General features: G+C 48.8%; 1 protein-coding gene across 3 annotated transcripts in view; it reads right to left on the reverse strand.

Annotated features, from left to right (window-relative positions):
* Nucleotides 1-25,000, reverse strand: part of LOC115125332 (MAGUK p55 subfamily member 7-like) — a 313,135-nt gene that overhangs the window by 34,535 nt on the left and 253,600 nt on the right. For all 3 annotated transcript variants that reach the window (XM_065007128.1, XM_065007126.1, XM_065007127.1), the window contains one exon: nt 5,301-5,471. In XM_065007128.1, the coding sequence (XP_064863200.1) occupies nt 5,301-5,471 (171 nt within the window). The remainder of the gene's footprint in view (nt 1-5,300; nt 5,472-25,000) is intronic.

The raw sequence follows: 25,000 nt of genomic DNA on the forward strand, positions 1-25,000 counted from the left end.
GTGCGTGTGTGTGTGTATGTGAGTGTGTGTGTGTATGTATTTGCGTGTATGTGAGTGTGTGTGTGTATTTGAGTGTAGGTGGGTGTATGTGAGTGTATGTGTGTGAGTGTATGTATGTGCGTGTATGTGAGTGTGTGTGTGTGTATTTGAGTGTAGGTGGGTTTATGTGAGTGTATGTGAGTGTATGTGTGTGAGTGTATGTGTGTGTGTGTATGTGTGTGTGTGTATGTGAGTGTGTGTATGTGAGTGTGTGTATGTGAGTGTGTGTGTATTTGAGTGTAGGTGGATGTATGTATGTGAGTGTATGTGGGTGTATGTGAGTGTATGTGGGTGTATGTGAGTGTATGTGGGTGTATGTGAGTGTATGTGTGTGTGTGTGTATGTGAGTGTATGTATGTGAGTGTATGTGAGTGTATGTATGTGAGTGTATGCGAGTGAGTGAGTGTGTGTGTGTGTGTGTGTGTGTGTGTGTGTGTGTGTGTGTGTGTGTGTGTGTGATTGTATGTGAGTGTATGTGAGTGTATGTGAGTGTATGTGTGTGTGTGTGTATGTGAATGTGAGTGTATGTGAATGTGTGTGTATGTGTGTGTATGTGTGTGTGTATGTGTGTGTGTATGTGAGTGTATGTGAGTGTATGTGGGTGTATTTGAGTGTATGTGAGTGTGTGTGAGTGTATGTGGGTGTATGTGAGTGTGTGTGTATGTGAGTGTATTTGCGTGTATGTGCGTGTATGTGAGTGTGTATTTGAGTGTAGGTGGGTGTATGTGAGTGTATGTGAGTGTATGTGAGTGTATGTGCGTGTATGTGAGTGTGAGTGTATGTGAGTGTATGTATGTATGTGCGTGTATGTGATTGTGTGTGTATTTGAGTGTAGGTGGGTGTATGTGAGTGTATGTGAGTGTATGTATGTATGTGAGTGTATGTGTGTGAGTGTGTGAGTGTATGTGTGTGAGTGTATGTGAGTGATGTGGGTGTATGTGAGTGGGTGTATGTGAGTGGGTGTATGTGAGTGTATGTAAGTTGATAGAGTGTATGTGAGTGTACGTAAGTTTATGAGAGTGTATGTGAGTGAGTGAGTGTGAGAGTGTATGTGAGTGTATGTGGGTGTATGTGAGTGTATGTGTGTGTATGTGAGTGTATTTGCATGTATGTGACTTTATGTGTGTGTATGTGAGTGTGTGTGTGTATTTGAGTGTAGGTGGGTGTATGTGTGTGTATGTGAGTGTGTGTGTGTATTTGAGTGTAGGTGGGTGTATGTGTGTGTATGTGAGTGTGTGTGTGTGTATTTGAGTGTAGGTGGGTGTATGTGTGTGTATGTGAGTGTGTGTGTGTATTTGAGTGTAGGTGGGTGTATGTGTGTGTATGTGAGTGTGTGTGTGTGTATTTGAGTGTAGGTGTGTGTATGTGAGTGTGTGTGAGTGTGTGTGTGTATTTGAGTGTATGTGAGTGTGTGTGTGTATTTGAGTGTAGGTGGGTGTATGTGAGAGTATGTGAGTGTACGTGAGTGTATGTGAGTGTATGTGGGTATATGTGAGTGTATGTGAATGTATGTATGTGAGTGTATGTGTGTGTATGTGTGTGTGTGTGTATGTGTGTGTGTATGTGAGTGTATGTAAGTTTATGAGAGTGTATGTGTGTGAGTGTCTGTGTGTGAGTGTCTGTGTGTGAGTGTCTGTGTGTGAGTGTCTGTGTGTGAGTGTCTGTGTGTGAGTGTCTGTGTGTGAGTGTCTGTGTGTGAGTGTCTGTGTGTGAGTGTCTGTGTGTGAGTGTCTGTGTGTGAGTGTCTGTGTGTGAGTGTCTGTGTGTGAGTGTGTGTGTGAGTGTCTGTGTGTGAGTGTCTGTGAGTGTATGTTAGTGTATGTGAGTGTATGTGAGTGTATGTGAGTGGAGTGGAAAGAGGAGTGAGGAAAGGGGGCCAAGGAAAAGCACAGGACGCCTGGTTCTCTTTGGAGGATCTACACGCCCACTTCACATTCTCCTGGACCACTAGGCGCCGGAGAAAGAGACGCTGGGAGGCAGAGGGAGAGAGGAGAGATGGTGGGAGGGAGGGAGAGAGGAGAGATGGTGGGAGGGAGGGAGAGAGGAGAGATGGTGGGAGGGAGGGAGAGAGGAGAGATGGTGGGAGGGAGAGAAAGAGATGGTTGGAGGGAGGGAGAGAAAGAGATGGTTGGAGGGAGGGAGAGAGGAGAGATGGTGGGAGGAGGGAGGGAGAGAGGAGAGATGGTGGGAGGGAGGGAGAGAGGAGAGATGGTGGGAGGGAGGGAGAGAGGAGAGATGGTGGGAGGAGAGAAAGATGGTTGGAGGGAGGGAGAGGGAGAGATGGTGGGAGGGAAGGAGAGAGGAGAGATGGTGGGAGGGAGAGAGGAGAGAAAGAGATGGTGGGAGGGAGAGGGAGATGGCGGGAGGGAGAGGGAGATGGCGGGAGGGAGAGGGAGATGGCGGGAAGGAGAGCGAGACAGAGGAGAGAAAGATGGTGGGAGGGAGAGGGAGAGAGAGAGAGGAGAGAGATGGTGGGAGGGAGAGAGAGGAGAGAGGAGAGAGAGATGATGGGAGGGAGAGGGAGAGAAAGAGATGGTGGGAGGGAGGAGAGAGAGATGGTGGGAGGGAGGGAGAGATGGTGGGAGGGAGGGAGAGAAAGAGATGGAGGGAGAGGGAGAGAAAGAGATGGAGGGAGAGGGAGAAAGAGATGTGGGAGGGAGAGGAGAGAAAGAGATGGAGGGAGAGCGAGGGAGAGAAAGAGATGGAGGGAGAGCGAGAGAGAGGAGAGAAAGAGATGGCAGGAAGGAGAGCGAGGGAGAGGGAGAGAAAGATGGTGGGAGGGAGAGGGAGAGATGGTGGGAGAGGGAGAGAAAGAGGTGGTGGGAGAGGGAGAGAAAGAGGTGGTGGGAGGGAGAGAGGAGAGAAAGAGATGGAGGGAGAGAGGAGAGAAAGAGATGGAGGGAGAGCGAGAGAGAGGAGAGAAAGAGATGGCAGGAAGGAGAGCGAGGGAGAGCGAGGGAGAGGGAGAGAAAGATGGTGGGAGGGAGAGGGAGAGATGGTGGGGAGGGAGAGGGAGAGAAAGATGGTGGGAGGGAGAGGGAGAGAAAGAGATGGTGGGAGGGAGAGGGAGAGAAAGAGATGGTGGGAGGGAGAGGGAGAGAAAGAGATGGTGGGAGGGAGAGGGAGAGAAAGAGATGGTGGGAGGGAGAGGGAGAGAAAGAGATGGTGGGAGGGAGAGGGAGAGAAAGAGATGGTGGGAGGAGAGGGAGAGAAAGAGATGGTGGGAGGGAGAGGGAGAGAAAGAGATCGTGGGAGGGAGAGAGAAAGAGATGGTGGGAGGGAGAGAAAGAGATGGTGGGAGGGAGAGGGAGAGAAAGAGATCGTGGGAGGGAGAGAAAGAGATCGTGGGAGGGAGAGGGAGAGATGGGAGAAAAAGAGATGGCGGGAGGGAGAGCGAGATGGCGGGAGGGAGAGGGAGAGAGAGAAAGAGATGGCGGGGAGAGAGAGAGAGAGAGAGTCCTCATAATAAGAAAAAGTGAGAGCACTCCAGAGAGAAACAGGAAACATAAAACAGATCTTTCCTTGGCCTTTCTCTTCATTAGGTGTGAAATTGTCCATAGGTTGTCGTCCAAATTACAGAAGTGAATTGAAAATATTTACATTAGTGTGACAGAGGAGGGGTTATGTGCATTGTAGAGAGAGAGAGAGAGGCCGTGGCATCCGCTTGGTTGCACAGCCTGACAGTCTGTCTGGCAAGAAAATGGGCTAGCTAATTAGCAACACGCTATGATGAAGTCCATACCACTGCGTCTCACCGTACCGAGGCCTGGTCAATCATGCTAAAACAGACGTACTGCAACACAAGCCTCACTTTCTCTTCTCTTAATAAGAGCATTAAATAGAAAGCCAGCGATATCGGCAGAATGAAGAATGATTCATATGCAGCTGCACCGATCAGTAGCACTGCTAACCTTGAGAAGAAAAAGCAGCGTGTGAGGAATACATTCATTATTCGTGTCATTTGCAATAATAGTTCCAATATTTATGTTCAGGTTTTAATTCTGGTGCACCTGGGCTTAACGGTATTGGTCCACCATTCGTTGGCACAATGCTTTCTCTAAACTACACAAGAAGGAATAAAAACAAAGCTAACTTCATTTCAAGATTTTGGCACTTCATCAGCCTTCTGGAGGACTTTGTAATACCAGCCTAAAAGGCAAGTGTTAACAATTCTGTCAAGTAAAAAAAAAGGAACATTTAGAGCTGAGCACGGTGCTGTTAATGAAAAGCACTAAATATGAAGGAATCCCCAGCCCGCCAGCCCTGTGCTGTCATTTTCCACCAGGGCTTTAAAAGTTAAGGGGGCTTGCGTGTGGCCGGGAGCATGTTTCTGGGTTACGGCTGTGTGAGGGCAAGGCTGAGCCACCTCCGGGCCTGGAACTCTGACTCTAGCGCCACACGCTCTCTCTATGGAGAAACCAGTTTTACACTTAAACGATGGCTTCTGCCTGGCCAAGACCAACAGCTCAGCAATCCCCAGTGTCCCATGGTGGCAGTAGTCAGTTACTCACCCACTACGACAGCAGCTTGGTCCAGCTCTACCATGTCGTGTGTGTGTGTTACTCACCGACGAGGACCACCAGCCCAGTCCCCCCGCTCTACCATGGTGTGTGTGTGTGTTACTCACCGACGAGGACCACCAGCCCAGTCCCCCCGCTCTACCATGGTGTGTGTGTGTGTTACTCACCGACGAGGACCACCAGCCCAGTCCCCCCGCTCTACCATGGTGTGTGTGTGTTACTCACCGACGAGGACCACCAGCCCAGTCCCCCCGCTCTACCATGTCGTGTGTGTGTGTTACTCACCGACGAGGACCACCAGCCCAGTCCCCCGCTCTACCATGGTGTGTGTGTGTGTTACTCACCGACGAGGACCACCAGCCCAGTCCCCCGCTCTACCATGGTGTGTGTTACTCACCGACGAGGACCACCAGCCCAGTCCCCGCTCTACCATGGGTGTGTGTGTGTTACTCACCGACGAGGACCACCAGCCCAGTCCCCCGCTCTACCATGGTGTGTGTGTGTGTTACTCACCGACGAGGACCACCAGCCCAGTCCCCCGCTCTACCATGGTGTGTGTTACTCACCGACGAGGACCACCAGCCCAGTCCCCCGCTCTACCATGGTGTGTGTGTGTTACTCACCGACGAGGACCACCAGCCCAGTCCCCCCGCTCTACCATGTCGTGTGTGTGTGTTACTCACCGACGAGGACCACCAGCCCAGTCCCCCCGCTCTACCATGGTGTGTGTGTGTTACTCACCGACGAGGACCACCAGCCTGTGCTTGGCCCCGCTCTGCCTGCGGTGAGGAGTCACCTCCTCGTAGGTGGCCACGTCAGCCATGTCGTACTGGTCACTCTTCTTACACTCATACATGGACTTGTTGGTCTTCTTGTCTCGCCTGCTGAGGCGGAAACTCCGGCGAAAACCAGCTACAAATCAGAGAGCGAGAAGAGAGAGAGAGAAAAGGAGGGAGTGAAAGCTGAGTCACTGCAAGGGGTAAAGTTGACAGTGTATACAGTACATACAAGTACATTTGCATCTGCACAAAATGCCTGCCGATGCACATTTACGAGCGTTTCAATATCTATCAGGTCTGGCTTTATGTAGAGCAGCCCTTCATATGAAACACATTGAGAGTGATATCTGTGCAGTAGGTAGGAGTAGTGAACGCTTTTCCCTGGGCCCTGTCAAAGCTATTGCTCTATATAGGGGATAGGTCGCTAGTTGAGATGCACCTAGATCCAGGGAAAGTGTTTGGTCGGTGAGTAAGGTTCATATGTAATGTCGTCTGAACACTTTTGTCTTCTAGAGACCATAAAAACATTATTGCCATGTTGTCATTCTCCTTCCAGCCTCAGTTTATGTCATCTAGCTACCTCTTATGTCATTTCTCTCTTAATGTTACAGGACGGGTCTCAAATGGCACCCTATTCCCAATAGGCATTATATAGAGAATAGATTGCCATTTGGGATGCAACCATAGATGTGATTCATCTGAGCCTTTTGAACCTGAATGGTCTGTTTTAAGCACATTGACCTCTGACCTCCTGTAGAGGGGAACAGGAGGTAAAGAGAGAATCCAAAATGGCAGGTGGGTGGGATGAGTGAAGGCGACTGGCATTTTTTCATGTAATTTACTGCTGCTATGTGAATTTACTGGTAGTTGCTTCATGCTTGTCCAGTTGACACAAGTACCAGTCAAGCGTTTGTCATTCTTCTCAGACTACTTTGGTACAGTAGGTGGTGTGTGTGTGTGTAAGGAAGTATGTGTGGTGGTTGCATTCCATGGACATGCAGCGCACGATAAACCAATCAAACATGACAACTGTCATAAACAAATGGTCTGGTTTGAATGCACTAAGGCAGAACCAAACAGAGAGAAACATATCCCTAGTTTGAAGAGCACAGTTTCATATTTATGACAGACAGTTAAACCAAAATCCGCAAACCGAGGACCGTGGACACTTCGCTAATATCCCGTTCCTGCACACGGCAGAAGGGCTCTCTCTCTCTGTTTCTTTTAAACAGTGATGAATGAACCCAGCATTATGATCCAAGATGGCCAAGATTAAGGCAGCATTAAAATGATACACTGGTGAGAGAGAGAGAAGCCCTGATCCAATCCTTTAATACTTTCCACAACATAGAGAAACCGCGAGGCGAGCGGCAGGCGAGCGCTGTGCAGATGTGCCACGAGAAAGAGAGAGAGTATAGCTACGGTCTCGGGAGTCTGTTCTTTTCCAAACAGTCACTTAATAAGGGACAGGAGATGGAGACCTACGCTGTGTAAGAAATGAAACACGTCAAACATACGGCTTCAGAACAATAACCCATGTGTGTATGGCTAAGGTATTAAGGCATGTCACAATGCGTGTGTGTGTGAGAGAGAATGTATTTGTGGATGTTTCTGAGTATGTGTGTGTGTGTGAGAGAGAGAGAGAATGTATTTGTGTATATTTCTGAGTGTGTGTGTGAGAATGTGTGTGTGTGTGAGAATGTATTTGTGTATATTTCTGTGTGTGTGTGTGTGTGTGTGTGTGTGTGTGAGTGAGTGAGTGAGTGAGTGAGTGAGTGAGTGAGTGAGTGAGTGAGTGAGTGAGTGAGTGAGTGAGTGAGAGAGAGAGAGAGAGAGAGAGAGAGAGAGAATGTGTGTGTGTGTGTGTCTGAGTGCATGTGTGAACCCTAGCGTTGGGATATTGTGTTACAGCTAACGTTCAGGCCAGACTGTTCCACTGCGGGCGGGACAGCGCGTTCCGGGTGAGCACTGTGTTGTCTGTGCCACTTCTCCTGCGGTGTTTCCTTCTCATTCAACACCCCCACTGCTCTGACCGAACACCAGCCAGAAAGAACGAGCCGCCTGCTCGCCACAGTGGAAAGGGCGCACTGAATAGAAAACGCTGCTGCTCGCAACATTACTGTAACAGCAAGCCATGCACAGTGTCATCATTATCAACAGTTAACATCATAGCAGTGCTGTTACTAAGCCATTGCAGGGTGGAAAATATTAACTAAGGTTGTCCTGTTGGGTCCTGGTCTAAAGTAGTGCACTATATAGGAAATAGGGTCTTGGACATTCCAGGGCAGGTTCCGCCACCCCTCTGGATCGCTCTAATACTGTGGTCTGATTAGCGTGATGCTGCAGTACGGGTTGTTCCATTCGATTAGGGGGCCTTTCGGAGCCCAGAAGCCGCCAGCATTTCATTGGCTCTGTCAGAGGGAATCTCTTTGTTTTCCTTCAGGGAGGCAGGTGCACGGCGTTTCATTACCAGGCCCAGCTGCAGCCAGTCAATACACAGCTCTGTTCCTGTTGTTGAAGGGCCCTCCGTAATCCCGGGCCCTTCAACATCACTTCAACCCTTCTAGACAGCTCCATCCAAATAACAGAAAATAACTAACCCCCAACTCCTCTACCCGAGGATAAAGACAAATCAATCAAAGGAGCGAGACAAAACGCACGCACACACGCACGCAGGGCGAGCATCATCATCTCCATGGAGACAGAATTAGGCGAGCCCAGAGAGGGCTGGAAATCTATTTAACCCGACTGAAATAAATGAATGACTCAACCTTCCTGGTCTGAACCCGGACCAGTGTATCGTTGTCATGTCTGTGTTACTGTTACAGTACAGAGGGGTTGTGTTACTGTTACAGTACAGAGGGGTTGTATTACCGTTACAGTACAGAGGGGTTGTGTTACCGTACAGAGGGGTTGTGTTACAGTACAGAGGGGTTGTGTTACAGTACAGAGGGGTTGTGTTACTGTTACAGTACAGAGGGGTTGTGTTACTGTTACAGTACAGAGGGGTTGTGTTACTGTTGCAGTACAGAGAGGTTGTGTTACCGTTACAGTACAGAGGGGTTGTGTTACCGTTACAGTACAGAGGGGTTGTGTTACTGTTACAGTACAGAGGGGTTGTGTTACTGTTACAGTACAGAGGGGTTACTGTTACAGTACAGAGGGGTTGTGTTACCGTTACAGTACAGAGGGGTTGTGTTACTGTTACAGTACAGAGGGGTTGTGTTACAGTTACAGTACAGAGGGGTTGTGTTACAGTACAGAGGGGTTGTGTTACTGTTGCAGTACAGAGGGGTTGTGTTACTGTTACAGTACAGAGGGGTTATTGTTACAGTACAGAGGGGTTGTGTTACTGTTACAGTACAGAGGGGTTGTGTTACAGTACAGAGGGGTTGTGTTACAGTACAGAGGGGTTGTGTTACTGTTACAGTACAGAGGGGTTGTGTTACAGTACAGAGGGGTTGTGTTACCGTTACAGTACAGAGGGGTTGTGTTACAGTACAGAGGGGTTGTGTTACTGTTACAGTACAGAGGGGTTGTGTTACAGTTACAGTACAGAGGGGTTGTGTTACAGTTACAGTACAGAGGGGTTGTGTTACTGTTACAGTACAGAGGGGTTGTGTTACAGTACAGAGGGGTTGTGTTACTGTTACAGTACAGAGGGGATGTGTTACTGTTACAGTACAGAGGGGTTGTGTTACTGTTACCGTACAGAGGGGTTGTGTTACTGTTACAGTACAGAGGGGTTGTGTTACCGTTACAGTACAGAGGGGTTGTGTTACCGTTACAGTACAGAGGGGTTGTGTTACCGTTACAGTACAGAGGGGTTGTGTTACTGTTACAGTACAGAGGGGTTGTGTTACTGTTACCGTACAGAGGGGTTGTGTTACTGTTACAGTACAGAGGGGTTACTGTTACAGTACAGAGGGGTTACTGTTACAGTACAGAGGGGTTGTGTTACTGTTACAGTACAGAGGGGTTGTGTTACCGTTACAGTACAGAGGGGTTGTGTTACCGTTACAGTACAGAGGGGTTGTGTTACCGTTACAGTACAGAGGGGTTGTGTTACTGTTACAGTACAGAGGGGTTGTGTTACTGTTACAGTACAGAGGGGTTGTGTTACTGTTACAGTACAGAGGGGTTGTGTTACCGTTACAGTACAGAGGGGTTGTGTTACCGTTACAGTACAGAGGGGTTGTGTTACCGTTACAGTACAGAGGGGTTGTGTTACCGTTACAGTACAGAGGGGTTGTGTTACCGTTACAGTACAGAGGGGTTGTGTTACCGTTACAGTACAGAGGGGTTGTGTTACAGTACAGAGGGGTTGTGTTACCGTTACAGTACAGAGGGGTTGTGTTACCGTTACAGTACAGAGGGGTTGTGTTACCGTTACAGTACAGAGGGGTTGTGTTCTGTGTGTGTTACCGTTACAGTACAGAGGGGTTGTGTTACCGTTACAGTACAGAGGGGTTGTGTTACCGTTACAGTACAGAGGGGTTGTGTTACCGTTACAGTACAGAGGGGTTGTGTTACCGTTAGAGCAGGGAAGTGTGTCTGTGTGTTACTGTTAGAGCAGGGAAGTGTGTCTGTGTGTTACTGTTAGAGCAGGGAAGTGTATCTGTGTGTTACTGTTAGAGCAGGGAAGTGTGTCTGTGTGTTACTGTTAGAGCAGGGAAGTGTGTCTGTGTGTTACTGTTAGAGCAGGGAAGTGCGTCTGTGTGTTACTGTTAGAGCAGGGAAGTGTGTCTGTGTGTTACTGTTAGAGCAGGGAAGTGTGTCTGTGTGTGTGGTCGGTCTGTGTGTTACTGTTAGAGCAGGGAAGTGTGTCTGTGTGTTACTGTTAGAGCAGGGAAGTGTGTCTGTGTGTTACTGTTAGAGCAGGGAAGTGTGTCTGTGTGTTACTGTTAGAGCAGGGACGTGTGTTACTGTTAGAGCAGGGAAGTGTGTCTGTGTGTTACTGTTAGAGCAGGGAAGTGTGTCTGTGTGTTACTGTTAGAGCAGGGAAGTGTGTCTGTGTGTGTGGTCGGTCTGTGTGTTACTGTTAGAGCAGGGAAGTGTGTCTGTGTGTTACTGTTAGAGCAGGGAAGTGTGTCTGTGTGTGTGGCCGGTCTGTGTGTTACTGTTAGAGCAGGGAAGTGTGTCTGTGTGTGTGGCCGGTCTGTGTGTTACTGTTAGAGCAGGGAAGTGTGTCTGTGTGTGTGGCCGGTCTGTGTGTTACTGTACAGTTCTGATTAACAGTCAGGTTGCCAATAGCTAGGGCCAATAGAAGGCATGCTGGTAAATCAGGAATGTTAGCTATGCATGGCAACAGTGGTCCTAATTATGATGGGGTCGAGCTAAAAAAAGACTGTGGTTTTAACTCATTGTTCAGCTGGCTCCTAACCCTTGACCCTGGATGTAATCGTACTCTCTTGTATCCCCCTACCGTGACAAAGAGCTTGGATATGGAGACATTTTCCTTGCTCAGGACACACACACACACGCACGTTTTAATGGCGTGCACTTGACCGTGACTGGATAATTGCCAGTCGCCCCTACTACTGTAAGACACACACAATAACGTGTAGACGAACTCAAACCCTTCCATTCCAAGAGAACCTCCAACAGAAAAAGAAGGGGCATATCGAGCCACAGAGTAAACAGTAGAAGACACGCGCTGCCACTACACACACAACTGCCTGGAAGTTGCCAGTGTGCTCCTGCAAGCCCGTTTTCCAGCGTGATAATATCTAACAGCCGTGGTGTAGGACATTCAGCACCCAGGGGCCTTCACAAACAGGGAACTCTAAACTGCTCACTGTGCTGATGTAACATCCTGTGAAACGTTGCTGCGGTGTCTGTAAAAGAAACGGTGCAGAACTGTTGAAACAAAAAAAAGAAGGGAAGTTTAATGTACGCAAAAACACACAGGCCTAAGTCAATGTCTTGTGCAAATCCTGGGGTGGAACGGTAATGATGGTGTGTCTCATCACATACGACTGGAAGACCGGTGTTCAATCCCAGCATCCATCCTTCCCACTGTCTCTCCCACCTACCCATCTCCACTCTGGTTTCCTAACTATTTAGATCAAGTGTACAAATTCCTTTAAAAAAAAGAAAAGATGTCTCCCATCTGAGCCTGGAGTTTCTAACTGCAGTAGAAGAAGCGCTGATAGACACTGTGCATATTCCAAATGGCACACTATTCCCTATAATAGTGCACTACTTTGGACCAGAGGCCTATGGCCCTGGTCAAAGGTAGTGCACTACATAGGGAATAGGGTGCCATTTGGGATGCATGCACAGTGCCATCCTGGCCCAGCAGAACAAGCCCTCAGTATGAAGACTAACAGAGATGACAACTGGTGAATTATCTCTCCATGGCAACTCTAGATTAAGAGACTATTACCATTACACCCCAGCCCCATATGTGTGGTTTATGGCTGCACACACACACACACACACACACACACACACACACACACACACACAGTGCGGTTTATCACTGCAACACTTAGTGCTGGAAGTGGCCACAGAATGTGGGAGGCATTACAGAGTACCTCCTTTCAGTCATTATGTGATGGTGCTCATTTACAACTCCTCGTCTGTTCAAGTCTGTGTCAGAGACACGCTCGACAGGCAGGCAGGGGTAGAGGAGGATGGCTCTACTGCATGTCCTAGTGTGTGTGTGAAGAAGGATCTCCAGTTTCCACACACTCTGCAATATTCCCTCCCACCACAGAACAATGCCCGTACAACAAGGACAAATACCAACTCTACCAAGTTCTCCACAAATACCCGGACTAATTCTTCCTGGTTAAATAAGGACCTCAGCTACCCGCCTGTTCACTACAGCATGTTATTTATGTCCGTCCATTGTGAGTTGAGAGGTGGACCAAAGGACTGTAGAGAACCAAGGAGGATGGTTCCCGAGGAAGGACGCACACTAAAAATAAGAGGAAAAACAGTAACAATGTGGGCCAACATTGTAGCAGCAACACCTCAGGAAAAGTAAAAAAGTAAAACCTTTTCCCTGCACTCCCTTCTTCCACCAACAGCTGGGTTCAAATAGGCCTCTGGTCTCTCACGCTGTGTGGTGTGTCTTAGTGCCGCTACACAGTGGTGTGTGTGTGTGTGTGGGGTGGGGGGTGGGGGGGGCGGACAGATAGACAGGCGTGTGGCCTTTAATGCCCCTCCAAGAAAACCCATGTGTGAAAGGCATTATAGGAATCGTGGCTTCCGGACCAGGGATCAGACCTGCCGCGTCACGGAAGTACCTGGCTCACAGGCTGACCACATGGTCACTGTACTGACGAGGAAAAGCATATAGCTCTGGGGGGAACAAGGGATCTTTAACAGGTGGAGAGGGTTCTCCCGATGTGGCATGTGGTATCCGTATCTCACTGCTAGTCCTTCAAACCTCCGACCTCTAGCTCAGGGGAGGACGGCTCATATTAATGGCCGGAAAGGAGCTAATGGAATGGTATCAAACACCCGGGAACCATGGAAACCCATTCCACTCCAGCCATTACCACGAGCCCGTCCCTCCCCAATTAATGTGCCACCAACCTCCTGTGCTCTAGCTTTATGGGTAATGGCATTCCCTGTTGTGAGGGGACAGGCAGGCATCCTGGTTAAACCAGACTGAACACTGCGTTTGAAGTGAATGGTAAAAAACATTGCTCTGGGGGAACAAGGACTATTTAACTGGAGGAGAATGTTTCATACCGACCTACAGTGTGTGGTATCTACTGTACCGGCTGTCCTTCAAACCTCATACCCTGTTGCTGAAGCCCTCCCTTATGGGTCACTGGGTTTCCTGTTGAGAAAGGAAAGGCAGGTAGCCATTGTTTTAAGCAGTATTCACTCTGGCCTAACCAGGATAGCAGGCTGTATGCAGAGAGGGAGAGAGAGAGAGAGAGTTAAACGTTATTTGATTATTAAAAAAGCCTTTTAGGCTGTCTGTGATGTTTGAAATATGTACTGAGAGCGTTTGAGTCCACCGTGGTGAACTCATTATAGTGTTATCTAGGGGGGGTTGGGGGCAGAAACACACTCTGGGGCTAGTGTACTCTCCATGGGCTTACTACAGTATGCTAGCTCCAGCATGTGGAAAGTGGTACTCCAACCCAAGTGTTACAGGCTTATGCAGTGGAATAGTGCTCAAGTCCCTTGGCTGAGCGACGTGGGTTTGTGTCGAGCGCTATTTGTTTTTCCCCTCCGTCTTATCCCAGAGCTCTTTAGGACTCAGGAATGTCTAGTCTGAACAGAAAACCATGCCTAATTTGTCGTCGCTTGAAAAAATGTATCGGTTTGAGAAAAAAAAAACATGAACGCACATCTCGATCTAGTGCTTGTCTTCCACTGCACTTACGCAAAGCGGCCTGGGCTCTCTCTGGTGCTGTGTGTACTGGACGTGTCTGGGCTCTCTCTGGTGCTGTGTGTACTGGACGTGTCTGGGCTCTCTCTGGTGCTGTGTGTACTGGACGTGTCTGGGCTCTCTCTGGTGCTGTGTGTACTGGACGTGTCTGGGCTCTCTCTGGTGCTGTGTGTACTGGACGTGTCTGGGCTCTCTCTGGTGCTGTGTGTACTGGACGTGTCGGGCTCTCTCTGGTGCTGTGTGTACTGGACGTGTCTGGGCTCTCTCTGGTGCTGTGTGTACTGGACGTGTCGGGCTCTCTCTGGTGCTGTGTGTACTGGACGTGTCTGGGCTCTCTCTGGTGCTGTGTGTACTGGACGTGTCGGGCTCTCTCTGGTGCTGTGTGTACTGGACGTGTCTGGGCTCTCTCTGGTGCTGTGTGTACTAGACGTGTCTGGGCTCTCTGGTGCTGTGTACTGGACGTGTCTGGGCTCTCTCTGGTGCTGTGTGTACTGGACGTGTCTGAGCTCACTCTGGTGCTGTGTGTACTGGACGTGTCTGGGCTCTCTCTGGTGCTGTGTGTACTGGATGTGTCTGGGCTCTCTCTGGTGCTGTGTGTACTGGACGTGTCTGGGCTCTCTCTGGTGCTGTGTGTACTGGACGTGTCTGGGCTCTCTCTGGTGTTGTGTGTACTGGACGTGTCGGGCTCTCTCTGGTGCTGTGTGTACTGGATGTGTCTGGGCTCTCTCTGGTGCTGTGTGTACTGGACGTGTCTGGGCTCTCTCTGGTGCTGTGTGTACTAGACGTGTCTGGGCTCTCTCTGGTGCTGTGTGTACTGGACGTGTCTGGGCTCTCTCTGGTGCTGTGTGTACTGGACGTGTCTGAGCTCTCTCTGGTGCTGTGTGTACTGGACGTGTCTGGGCTCTCTCTGGTGCTGTGTGTACTGGACGTGTCTGGGCTCTCTCTGGTGCTGTGTGTACTGGACGTGTCGGGCTCTCTCTGGTGCTGTGTGTACTGGACGTGTCGGGCTCTCTCTGGTGCTGTGTGTACTGGACGTGTCTGGGCTCTCTCTGGTGCTGTGTGTACTGGACGTGTCTGGGCTCTCTGGTGCTGTGTGTACTGGATGTTTCTGGGCTCTCTCTGGTGCTGTGTGTACTGGATGTGTCTGGGCTCTCTTAGCACAGCTAGTGAGTTGGGGGCTGGGAGTGCCAAGAACACTTTCCTGTTTTCCTCATCAATCAGCCAGTCCACTCAGACAACAGGGATGCTAGACAACAAACCCAGTGCGAGGGGAGATGCCAAAGTCCACATCCCATCTGGCACCCCATCACTATATATGGTGCACTATTTTTGACCAGGGCCGATTGGGACTCTATTACCTTTATAGTGCTGGGGTCAAAAGTAGTGCACTACATAGGGAATAGAGTGCCATTTGGGACATATACTCTCTTCTCCTACTGGTCAGAATCACAACCAAACTGGATATTATTAAGTAACGTCACCACTGTCTAGAGCACTGTTTCCTAACTCCAGTCCTCCCAACCATATGCAATGTTATTGTATCCCTGGACACCTGATTCAGCCCTGGATTAATTAAATCCGGTATGTTTGTCCGGGGTTACAACACAAATGTGTGCTGTTGGGGGTACTGGAGGACTGAAACCACTGGCCTAGACCAATCACACCTGTCTGTCTGCGTGGCCTCTACCTGCTCAGCCAATCACACCTTTCTGTCTGCGTGGCCTCTACCTGCTCAGCCAATCACACTTTTCTGTCTGCGTGGCCTCTACCTGCTCAGCCAATCACGCCTGTCTGTCTGCGTGGCCTCTACCTACTCAGCCAATCACACCTGTCTGTCTGCGTGGCCTCTACCTACTCAGCCAATCACACCTGTCTGTCTGCGTGGCCTCAACCTGCTCAGCCAAGATGTGGGCCCTGGTCAAACAGTGCACTAAATGGAGAATAAGGTGCCATTTGGAACGCAATTTGGTCTTATGTTTTGGCTACGGATCACCCTCCAGTAGTGAACCTGCAGACAGATGAAATAAACTTGTTTTCTGGAAATTGAGAATTATTTGGGGGTTTACACACGTCTCCATTTTTCCATAACTCTGTTTTAATTGGATTCTGGGGGTTGACAGCTTTCCCAGCTTTCCCCTGTACTATTTTGTCCTTTCCTCTCCTCTCCTCTATCCCACCCTCTCCCATCCCTCTATCCAGATGTTTGCTGAGAGGCTTCTCTCTGTGCCTCAGGATCTCTGGGATTAGGGTAGATTTTGACAGCAGCAGAAATGGGACTGTGCCTACTGCCTACGCTTCCAGGTCTCCATCCAGGTATTGTGTGTCTAATCCCAGGGAACTAAGCTACAACGTGTTGATGGATCTAAGGAAAGACACAGGCTACGTCCCAAAATAGGGAATAGGGTGCCAACATATATAGTGCACTACTTTTGACCAGAGCCTTATGGGCCCTGGTCAAAAGTAGTGCACTATATACGGAACAGGGTGCAATTTGGGATAAAGCCCATGTCTTTTCTCTCTTCCATCCAGGAAAGGTAAGGAATGAGCCCAGAACGGCCACGGGTCTTAATGATCTCTTTAACGCTCTTCTTCTTCCTCCAGACGGAGCGGTGGTCTCAAAGAGGTGTTTAGGGCGTGGCACGAGGCTTATGGGAAGGCATCTCAGGACATGGTCCTCCTCCTACTTCATTAATTTTTTATTTCACCTTTATTTAACCAGGTAGGCTAGTTGAGAACAAGTTCTCATTTACAACTGCGACCTGGCCAAGATAAAGCATAGCAGTGTGAACAGACAACAACACAGAGTTACACATGGAGTAAACAATAAACAAGTCAATAACACAGTAGAAAAAAAAAGTCTATATTCATTGTGTGCAAAAGGCATGAGGAGGTAGGCGAATAATTACAATTTGGCAGATTAACACGGGAGTGATAAATGATCAAATGGTCATGTGCAGGTAGAGATACTGGTGTGCAAAAGAGCAGAAAAGTAAATAAATAAAAACAGTATGGGGATGAGGTAGGTAAATTGGGTGGGCTATTTACCAATGGACTATGTACAGCTGCAGTGATCGGTTAGCTGCTCAGATAGCAGATGTTTAAAGTTGGCGAGGGAGATAAAAGTCTCCAACTTCAGCGATTTTTGCAATTCGTTCCAGTCACAGGCAGTAGAGAACTGGAAGGAAAGGCGGCCAAATGAGGTGTTGGCTTTAGGGATGATCAGTGAGATACACCTGCTGGAGCGCGTGCTACGGGTGGGTGTTGCCATCGTGACCAGTGAACTGAGATAAGGCGGGGCTTTACCTAGCATGGACTTTTAGATGACCTAGAGCCTGTGGGTCTGGCGACGAATATGTAGCGAGGGCCAGCCGACTAGAGCATACAGGTCGCAGTGGTGGGTGGTTTAAGGTGCTTTAGTAACAAAACGGATGGCACTGTGATAAACTGCATCCAGTTTGCTGAGTAGAGTCTTGGAAGCTATTTTGTAGGTGACATCGGCGAAGTCGAGGATCGGTAGGATAGTCAGTTTTACTAGGGTAAGTTTGACGGGGCGTGAGTGAAGGAGGCTTTGTTGCGGATTAGAAAGCCGACTCTAGATTTGATTTTAGATTGGAGATGTTTGATATGAGTCTGGAAGGAGAGTTTACAGTCTAGCCAGACACCTAGGTACTTATAGATGCCCACATATTCTAGGTCGGAACCATCCAGGGTGGTGATGCTAGTCGGGCGTGCGGGTGCAGGAAGCGAACGGTTGAAAAGAATGCATTTGGTTTTACTTTTTCGTTTGGAGGTTAGATAGCACAGTGTCCAAGGAAGGGCCAGAAGTATACAGAATGGTGTCGTCTGCGTAGAGGTGACTCAGAAAGAGCGACATCATTGATGTATACAGAGAAAAGTGTCGGCCCAAGAATTGAACCCTGTGGCACCCCCATAGAGACTGCCAGAGGTCAGGACAACAGGCCCTCCGATTTGACACACTGAACTCTGTCTGCAAAGTAGTTGGTGAACCAGGCAAGGCAGTCATTAGAAAAACCGAGGCTACTGAGTCTGCCGATAAGAATATGGTGATTGTCAGAGTCGAAAGCCTTGGCCAGGTCGATGAAAACGGCTGCACAGTACTGTCTTTTATCGATGGCGGTTATGATATTGTTTAGTACCTTGAGCGTGGCTGAGGTGCACCCGTGACCGGCTCGGAAACCAGATTGCACAGCGGAGAAGGTACGGTGGGATTCGAGATGGTCAGTGATCTGTTTGTTGACTTGGCTTTCGAAGACCTTAGATAGGCAGGATGGATATAGGTCTGTAACAGTTTGGGTCCAGAGTGTCTCCCCCTTTGAAGAGGGGGATGACTGCGGCAGCTTTCCAATCGTTGGGGATCTCAGACGATATGAAAGAGAGGTTGAACAGGCTGGTAATAGGGGTTGCGACAATGGCGGCGGATAGTTTCAGAAATAGAGGGTCCAGATTGTCAAGCCCAGCTGATTTGTACGGGTCCAGGTTTTGCAGCTCTTTCAGAACATCTGCTATCTGGATTTGGGTAAAGGAGAACCTGGAGAGGCTTGGGCGAGTAGCTGCGGGGGGGGGGGGGCTGTTGGCCGAGGTTGGAGTAGCCAGGAGGAAGGCATGGCCAGCCGTTGAGAAATGCTTGATGTTCTCGATTATCATGGATTTTTTTTCGGTGGTGAGCGTTTACAGTGTCCCATAACTTTTTGGAGTTAGAGCTACAGGATGTAAATTTCTGCTTGAAAAAGCTGGCCTTTGCTTTCCTGACTGACTGCGTGTATTGGATCTTGACTTCCCTGAACAGTTGCATATCGCGGTGACTATTCGATGCTATTGCAGCCCGCCACAGGATGTTTTTGTGCTGGTCGAGGGCAGTCAGGTCTGGAGTGAACCAAGGGCTATTTCTGCTCTTAGTTCTGCATTTTTTGAACGGAGGATACTTATCTAAGATGGTGAGGAAGTTACTTTTAAACAATGACCAGGCATCCTCAACTGACGGGATGAGGTCAATATCCTTCCAGGATACCCGGGCCAGGTCGATTAGAAAGGCCTGCTCGCATAAGTGTTTTAGGGAGCGTTTGACAGTGATGAGGGGTGGTCGTTTGACTGCGGACCCGTAGCGGATACAGGCAATGAGGCAGTGATCGCTGAGATCCTGGTTGAAGACAGCGGAGGTGTATTTGGAGGGCCAGTTGGTCAGGATAACATCTATGAGGGTGCCCTTGTTTACAGATTTAGGGTTGTACCTGGTGGGTTCCTTGATGATTTGTGTGAGATTGAGGGCATCTAGCTTAGATTGTAGGACTGCCGGGGTGTTAAGCATATCCCAGTTTAGGTCACCTAACAGAACAAACTCTGAAGCTAGATGGGGGGCGATCAATTCACAAATGGTGTCCAGGGCACAGCTGGGAGCTGAGGGGGGTCGGTAGCAGGCGGCAACAGTGAGAGACTTATTTCTGGAGAGAGTCATTTTTAAAATTAGTAGTTTGAACTGTTTGGGTATGGACCTGGAAAGTATGACATTACGTTGCAGGCTCTCTCTGCAGTAGACTGCAACTCCTCCCCCTTTGGCAGTTCTATCTTGACGGAAAATGTTATAGTTGGGTATGGAAATCTCAGAATTTTTGGTGGCTTTCCTAAGCCAGGATTCAGACACGGCAAGGACATCAGGGTTGGCAGAATGTGCTAAAGCAGTGAGTAAAACAAACTTAGGGAGAAGGCTTCTGATGTTGACATGCATGAAACCAAGGCTTTTTCAATCACAGAAGTCAACAAATGAGGGTGCCTGGGGACATGCAGGGCCTGGGTTTACCTCCACATCACCCGCGGAACAGAGGAGGAGTAGTATGAGGGTGCGGCTAAAGGCTATCAAAACTGGTCGCCTCGGCATTGGGGACAAAGAATAAAAGGAGCAGATTTCTGGGCATGGTAGAATATATTCAGGGGATAATGCGCAGACAGGGGTATGGTGGGGTGCGGGTACAGCGGAGGTAAGCCCAGGCACTGGGTGATGATAAGAGAGGTTGTATCTCTGGACATGCTGGTTGTAATGGGTGAGGTCACCGCATGTGTGTTAGGTGGGACAAAGGAGGTATCAGAGGTATGAAGAGTGGAACTAGGGGCTCCATTGTAAACTAAAACAATGATAACTAACCTGAACAGTATACAAGGCATATTGACATTTGAGAGAGACATACAGCGGTATTGATTGGGAGAGCTAGCTAAAACAACAGGTGAGACAACAGCAGCTAATCAGCTAACACAACAACAGCAGGTAAAATGGCGATAACTAGGCAGAGAGGGTCGGATTAACTACACACAGAGCCTGAGTTCGCGGCTGGGGCCGACAGATAAAAAATAAATAAACAGAATGGAGTACCGTGATTAATGGACAGTCCAGCAGGCATAAGCTATGTAGCCAAGTGATCATAGTGTTCAGGGGGCAGCAGTAGATGGAACAGGGAACCCGCCACTACGTTAGCAGGCGACAAGGCGTTTAAAGTTAGTAGCCCTCCGACGGAGGCCGGTTGAAGGCACAGCGGAAGGAGTATTCGTCGGCAGACCAAACGCGCCGTGTCGACAGAGAATCCAAGCCAGATGGCGAAAGAGGTATTGTAGAATTTAGTTTGCTGGCTGGGAGATGCTCCTGGCTCACGGCTAACTGGTGCTAGCTTCGTGGCAGTGGCGTTAGCCACTATAGCCAATCGGTAGCAGCGGTGATCCGGTGCCAAGGTCCAGAGTTTACAGCAAGGATCCGGTGGAGTATCGGGCTCTAGCCGTGTATGAGTGGGGTTCGGGTGAACAGCTGAGTAGGCCGGGAGGTGGGCCTCAGGGATAGCTTTGGTACTGGGTGCCACGGTGAGCTAGCAAGCTGCAAGCTAGCTGTGAAGATCAGAAGTAGTGGTCCAGGGATTACGGCAGGAATCCGGCGTTGTTGTGGAGAGACAGTCCGATACTAGCAGACTGGCGAGTATTATCCAGGCTAAGAACAGGGCTGGTATCTGTGCAGAAGGTAAAACCGCTAGCAGTGGCTAACAATGACTGAATAGCTAATTAGCTGGTTAGCTTCTGGAGGTTCTTGAATGTGGTCTAAAATTAAAAATAATAGCGATACCGTATCACATTGGGTGAGGCAGGTTACCGGAAGGTATAATCGAATAAAAAATTGAAAAGAGATTGAAAATAAATTGAAATCTATATACGAAAAATACAAAAGTACAGGAGACAAGAACAAAACACGTCTTCACTGCTACGCCATCTTGGACGTCATTAATAAGGGCATTGATGACATTGTCCCCACAGTGACTGTATGTACATATCCCAACCAAATGTGATGTATTAAAGGCAACATCTGCACTGAGTTCAAGGAGCGGGACACTAATCCAGACACTGATAAGAAATCCCGCTACGACCTCCGACGAGAAATCAAACAGTCAAAATGTCAGTACAGGACTAAGATTGAATTCTACTCTGACGCTTGTCGGATGTGGCAAGGCTTGCACACGGATTACAAAGGAAAACCCAGCTGTAGAAGCTATAGCTAGCTAGCACTGCAGTGCATAACATGTGGTGAGTAGTTGACTCAAAGAAAGAAAGACAATAGTAGAACAATTTATTCAACAATGAAAGAGTAGCAAGAGAGATATTGTTGTATTTGTTTTTCACTTAGCTTGAGAAAGCAGCTAGCTAGTTTAGCCTACTCAAACACACGGCTCAAACCGAGAGGGATGCTATGTTAGCTAGATGGCTATGGTTATCCAATACTGGAATTCTTCCAAGTCAAGTTAAGCTTTTGGTTGTATAAACCTATTTCCTTCTAAACTTCTTGCTGACTGTACTGAATGATTGTAGCGGGTTTACTAAAGCTTTAGTTCTAGTAGCTTTGTTGACTATGATGTTACTATGGTGACAACAATGTAGGCTGTGTGCAGCAGTTAGCGGTTATGATATTAAGGTTTGTGTTGTGCACTGAAGTCCACGAGCGAAGGGAATAGGTGAGAGGAGGAGAGCGTGTAGATGTAAGAAGTAATTACACAATGATCAAAGGAGTTATGCTGGTTGGATGTGGCTGATATGAAAGTGAACTGTGTTTGATCAGGGGTGTATTCATTCTGCCGATTCTGTTGAAAAACCTTTCTTAAACGGAAGCAAACCGAACGAAATAGGGATAAATGTACCTAAATTTGTCCAATAGAAACTCTTCTATGTAACTGTTGGACTAATGATTACACCCTAGATCAGCTAGATGCAGGCAAGATTGTACAAAGCGACATTGGACGTGTCAATGTCTGTTACTCAAATGTCACAAGACCTGTGCATCTACACTGTAAACTTTAATTCATAGGTTAGGTTGTAGCAACCTCATGATGGGTAGAGGAAAAGATGTTGTATCATGTAGTAGCCTAAACCTATCGATGTTACATTGATCTGAGTGAATAGAATATGAATGCTGTAATAGAAATAATGCTGTAATAGAAATAAGAAAAATCGTCCTCCAGCTTAAACGGCACCGAACGCCACTAATTACCTCGTACCCCTGCACATGGACTCAGTACTGGTACTCCGTGTATATAGCCAAGTTATCTTTACTCATTGTGTATTTATTCCTAGTATTATTACTATTCTCTTCTTTCTCTCAGCATTGTTGGAAAGGGCCCGGAAGTAAGCATTTCACTGTTAGTCTCCACCTGTTGTTTACGAAGCATGTGACAAGTCTCAAAAGGCACTCTATTCCCTATATAGTGTACTTCTTTTGACCAGAGCACTATTCTACAGTCTCCTGGCTCTATACTATAGAGGCATCTCACAGGAATACAGCTTGCCCCAAGGACCATTCTTTGAAAATTGAGGACACAGACGTTCCATCACTGACCGAAAAGAGGTACGGAGGCATTACAAACAGCCCAAAGAAGAACAAGTCAACCCACTTCTCTGCCCCCTCTTTACCCAACTCAAGCTCCCAATTCAACCTCAATGGCATTGAAAAAGCATCTGTATTCTAGGATTTCTTAGCTATTAGGCCTGTCCAACTTTAAGTCATACAACAGCCTGAAATGTAATGCAATGTGCAACGACTGTTGAGACGCTTGTCGAGAATATATTATTATTTTAGGAGTCTTTTTTTCTCTTCAAAACATCTTTTGTTTCAGAAAACCGGTGCTTCAGTGTACTAGGACATAGAAAACAAGTTAAACTGCACTGGGACCAGCAATGGAGGTTGTTCAGGTCAGAGAGGAAGAGGAGAAGTTGAGGTCGCCGACCTCATAAGGGCACTGCGACAACACGGGCAAACAGAGTCTGTGTCCCAAATGGCACCATGTTCCCTATATAGTGCACTACTTTTGACTAGACCCCTATGGGCCACGGTAAAAAGTAGTGCACTATATAGGGAATAGGGTGTCATTTGGAACACACCCAATGAAGTCGAAAATAGCCCAGTGTTTGAAAGGTCATCCTTATAGAATTCCCTGATTGAGCTTGGCAGACACAACTCTGTCTTTATTTCTAAACTCAATCTGCACTGGATCTCCTGTGAAATCAACTGGTCTAAATGGATTAGTGTGCTGTGGAGTGTCCAGAGTCTAGACCGCCTCATGACCTCAACACAGCCTCACATAGCCTGGTGTATACACTAGGTGGAGGGTGGGAGAGTGTGTGTGTGTGGGGGGGGTAGCAGCAATAGAGTGAAGGGGAGGAGGAGAGAAAGGAAATTGAGAGGCAGGGTTAGTGAGAGAGAGAGAGAGAGAGAGAGAGAGAGAGAGGAGGGGGAAAGAGGAAGAGAGTTACTCAGAGAGGGAGAGCGAGAAAGTTCCTCAGAGAGAGAGCGAGAAAGTTCCTCAGAGAGAGAGAGAGCGAGAGAGTTCCTCAGCGAGAGAGAGCGAGAGAATTCCTCAGCGAGAGAGAGAGCTTCTCAGCGAGAGAGAGAGCGAGAGAGCGAGAGAGTTCCTCAGCGAGAGAGCGAGAGAGAGAGTGAGAGAGCTCCTCAGCGAGAGAGAGAGCGAGAGAGCTCCTCAGCGAGAGAGAGAGCGAGAGAGTTCCTCAGCGAGAGAGAGCGAGAGAGTTCCTCAGCGAGAGAGCGAGAGAGTTCCTCAGGGAGGGGAGAGAGAGAGAGAGGGGAGAGAGAGAGAGACAGAGAGGGGGAGAGAGAGAGAGAGTTCCTCAGCGAGAGAGGGGGAGAGAGAGAGGGGAGAGAGTTCCTCAGCGAGAGAGAGAGGGGAGAGAGTTCCTCAGCGAGAGAGGGGGGAGAGAGAGAGACAGAGAGAGCGAGAGAGTTCCTCAGCGAGAGAGAGAGCGAGAGAGTTCCTCAGCGAGAGAGAGAGCGAGAGAGTTCCTCAGAGAGTTCCTCAGCGAGAGAGAGAGCGAGAGAGTTCCTCAGCGAGCGAGAGAGTTCCTCAGCGAGCGAGAGAGTTCCTCAGCGAGAGAGAGAGTTCCTCAGCGAGAGAGAGAGTTCCTCAGCGAGAGAGAGAGTTCCTCAGCGAGAGAGAGAGTTCCTCAGCGAGAGAGAGAGCGAGAGAGTTCCTCAGCGAGAGAGAGAGCGAGAGAATTCCTCAGCGAGAGAGAGAGCGAGAGAATTCCTCAGCGAGAGAGAGAGCGAGAGAGTTCCTCAGCGAGAGAGAGAGCGAGAGAGTTCCTCAGCGAGAGAGAGAGCGAGAGAGCTCCTCAGCGAGAGAGAGAGCGAGAGAGTTCCTCAGCGAGAGAGAGCGAGAGAGAGAGAGAGAGAGAGGGGGGAGAGAGAGAGAGAGAGACAGAGTTCCTCAGGGAGAGGGGGAGAGAGAGAGCGAGAGAGAGAGTTCCTCAGCGAGAGAGGGGAGAGAGAGAGAGAGAGAGGGGGGAGAGAGAGGGGAGAGAGTTCCTCAGCGAGAGAGGGGGGAGGAGAGAGAGAGAGAGAGAGAGAGCGAGAGAGTTCCTCAGCGAGAGAGAGAGCGAGAGAGTTCCTCAGCGAGAGAGAGAGTTCCTCAGCGAGAGAGAGAGTTCCTCAGCGAGAGAGAGAGTTCCTCAGCGAGAGAGAGAGTTCCTCAGCGAGAGAGAGAGCGAGAGAGTTCCTCAGCGAGAGAGTTCCTCAGCGAGAGAGAGCTTCTCAGCGAGAGAGAGAGCGAGAGAGCGAGAGAGTTCCTCAGCGAGAGAGAGAGAGTTCCTCAGCGAGAGAGAGAGCGAGAGAGTTCCTCAGCGAGAGAGAGAGGGGGAGCTCCTCAGCGAGAGAGAGAGCGAGAGAGTTCCTCAGCGAGAGAGAGAGAGAGAGAGAGAGAGAGAGGGGGAGAGAGAGAGAGAGACAGAGAGGGGAGAGAGAGAGAGAGAGCGGG

The sequence above is a fragment of the Oncorhynchus nerka genome, linkage group LG22, assembly GCF_034236695.1.
Source record: "Oncorhynchus nerka isolate Pitt River linkage group LG22, Oner_Uvic_2.0, whole genome shotgun sequence".
NCBI lineage: Eukaryota > Metazoa > Chordata > Actinopteri > Salmoniformes > Salmonidae > Oncorhynchus > Oncorhynchus nerka.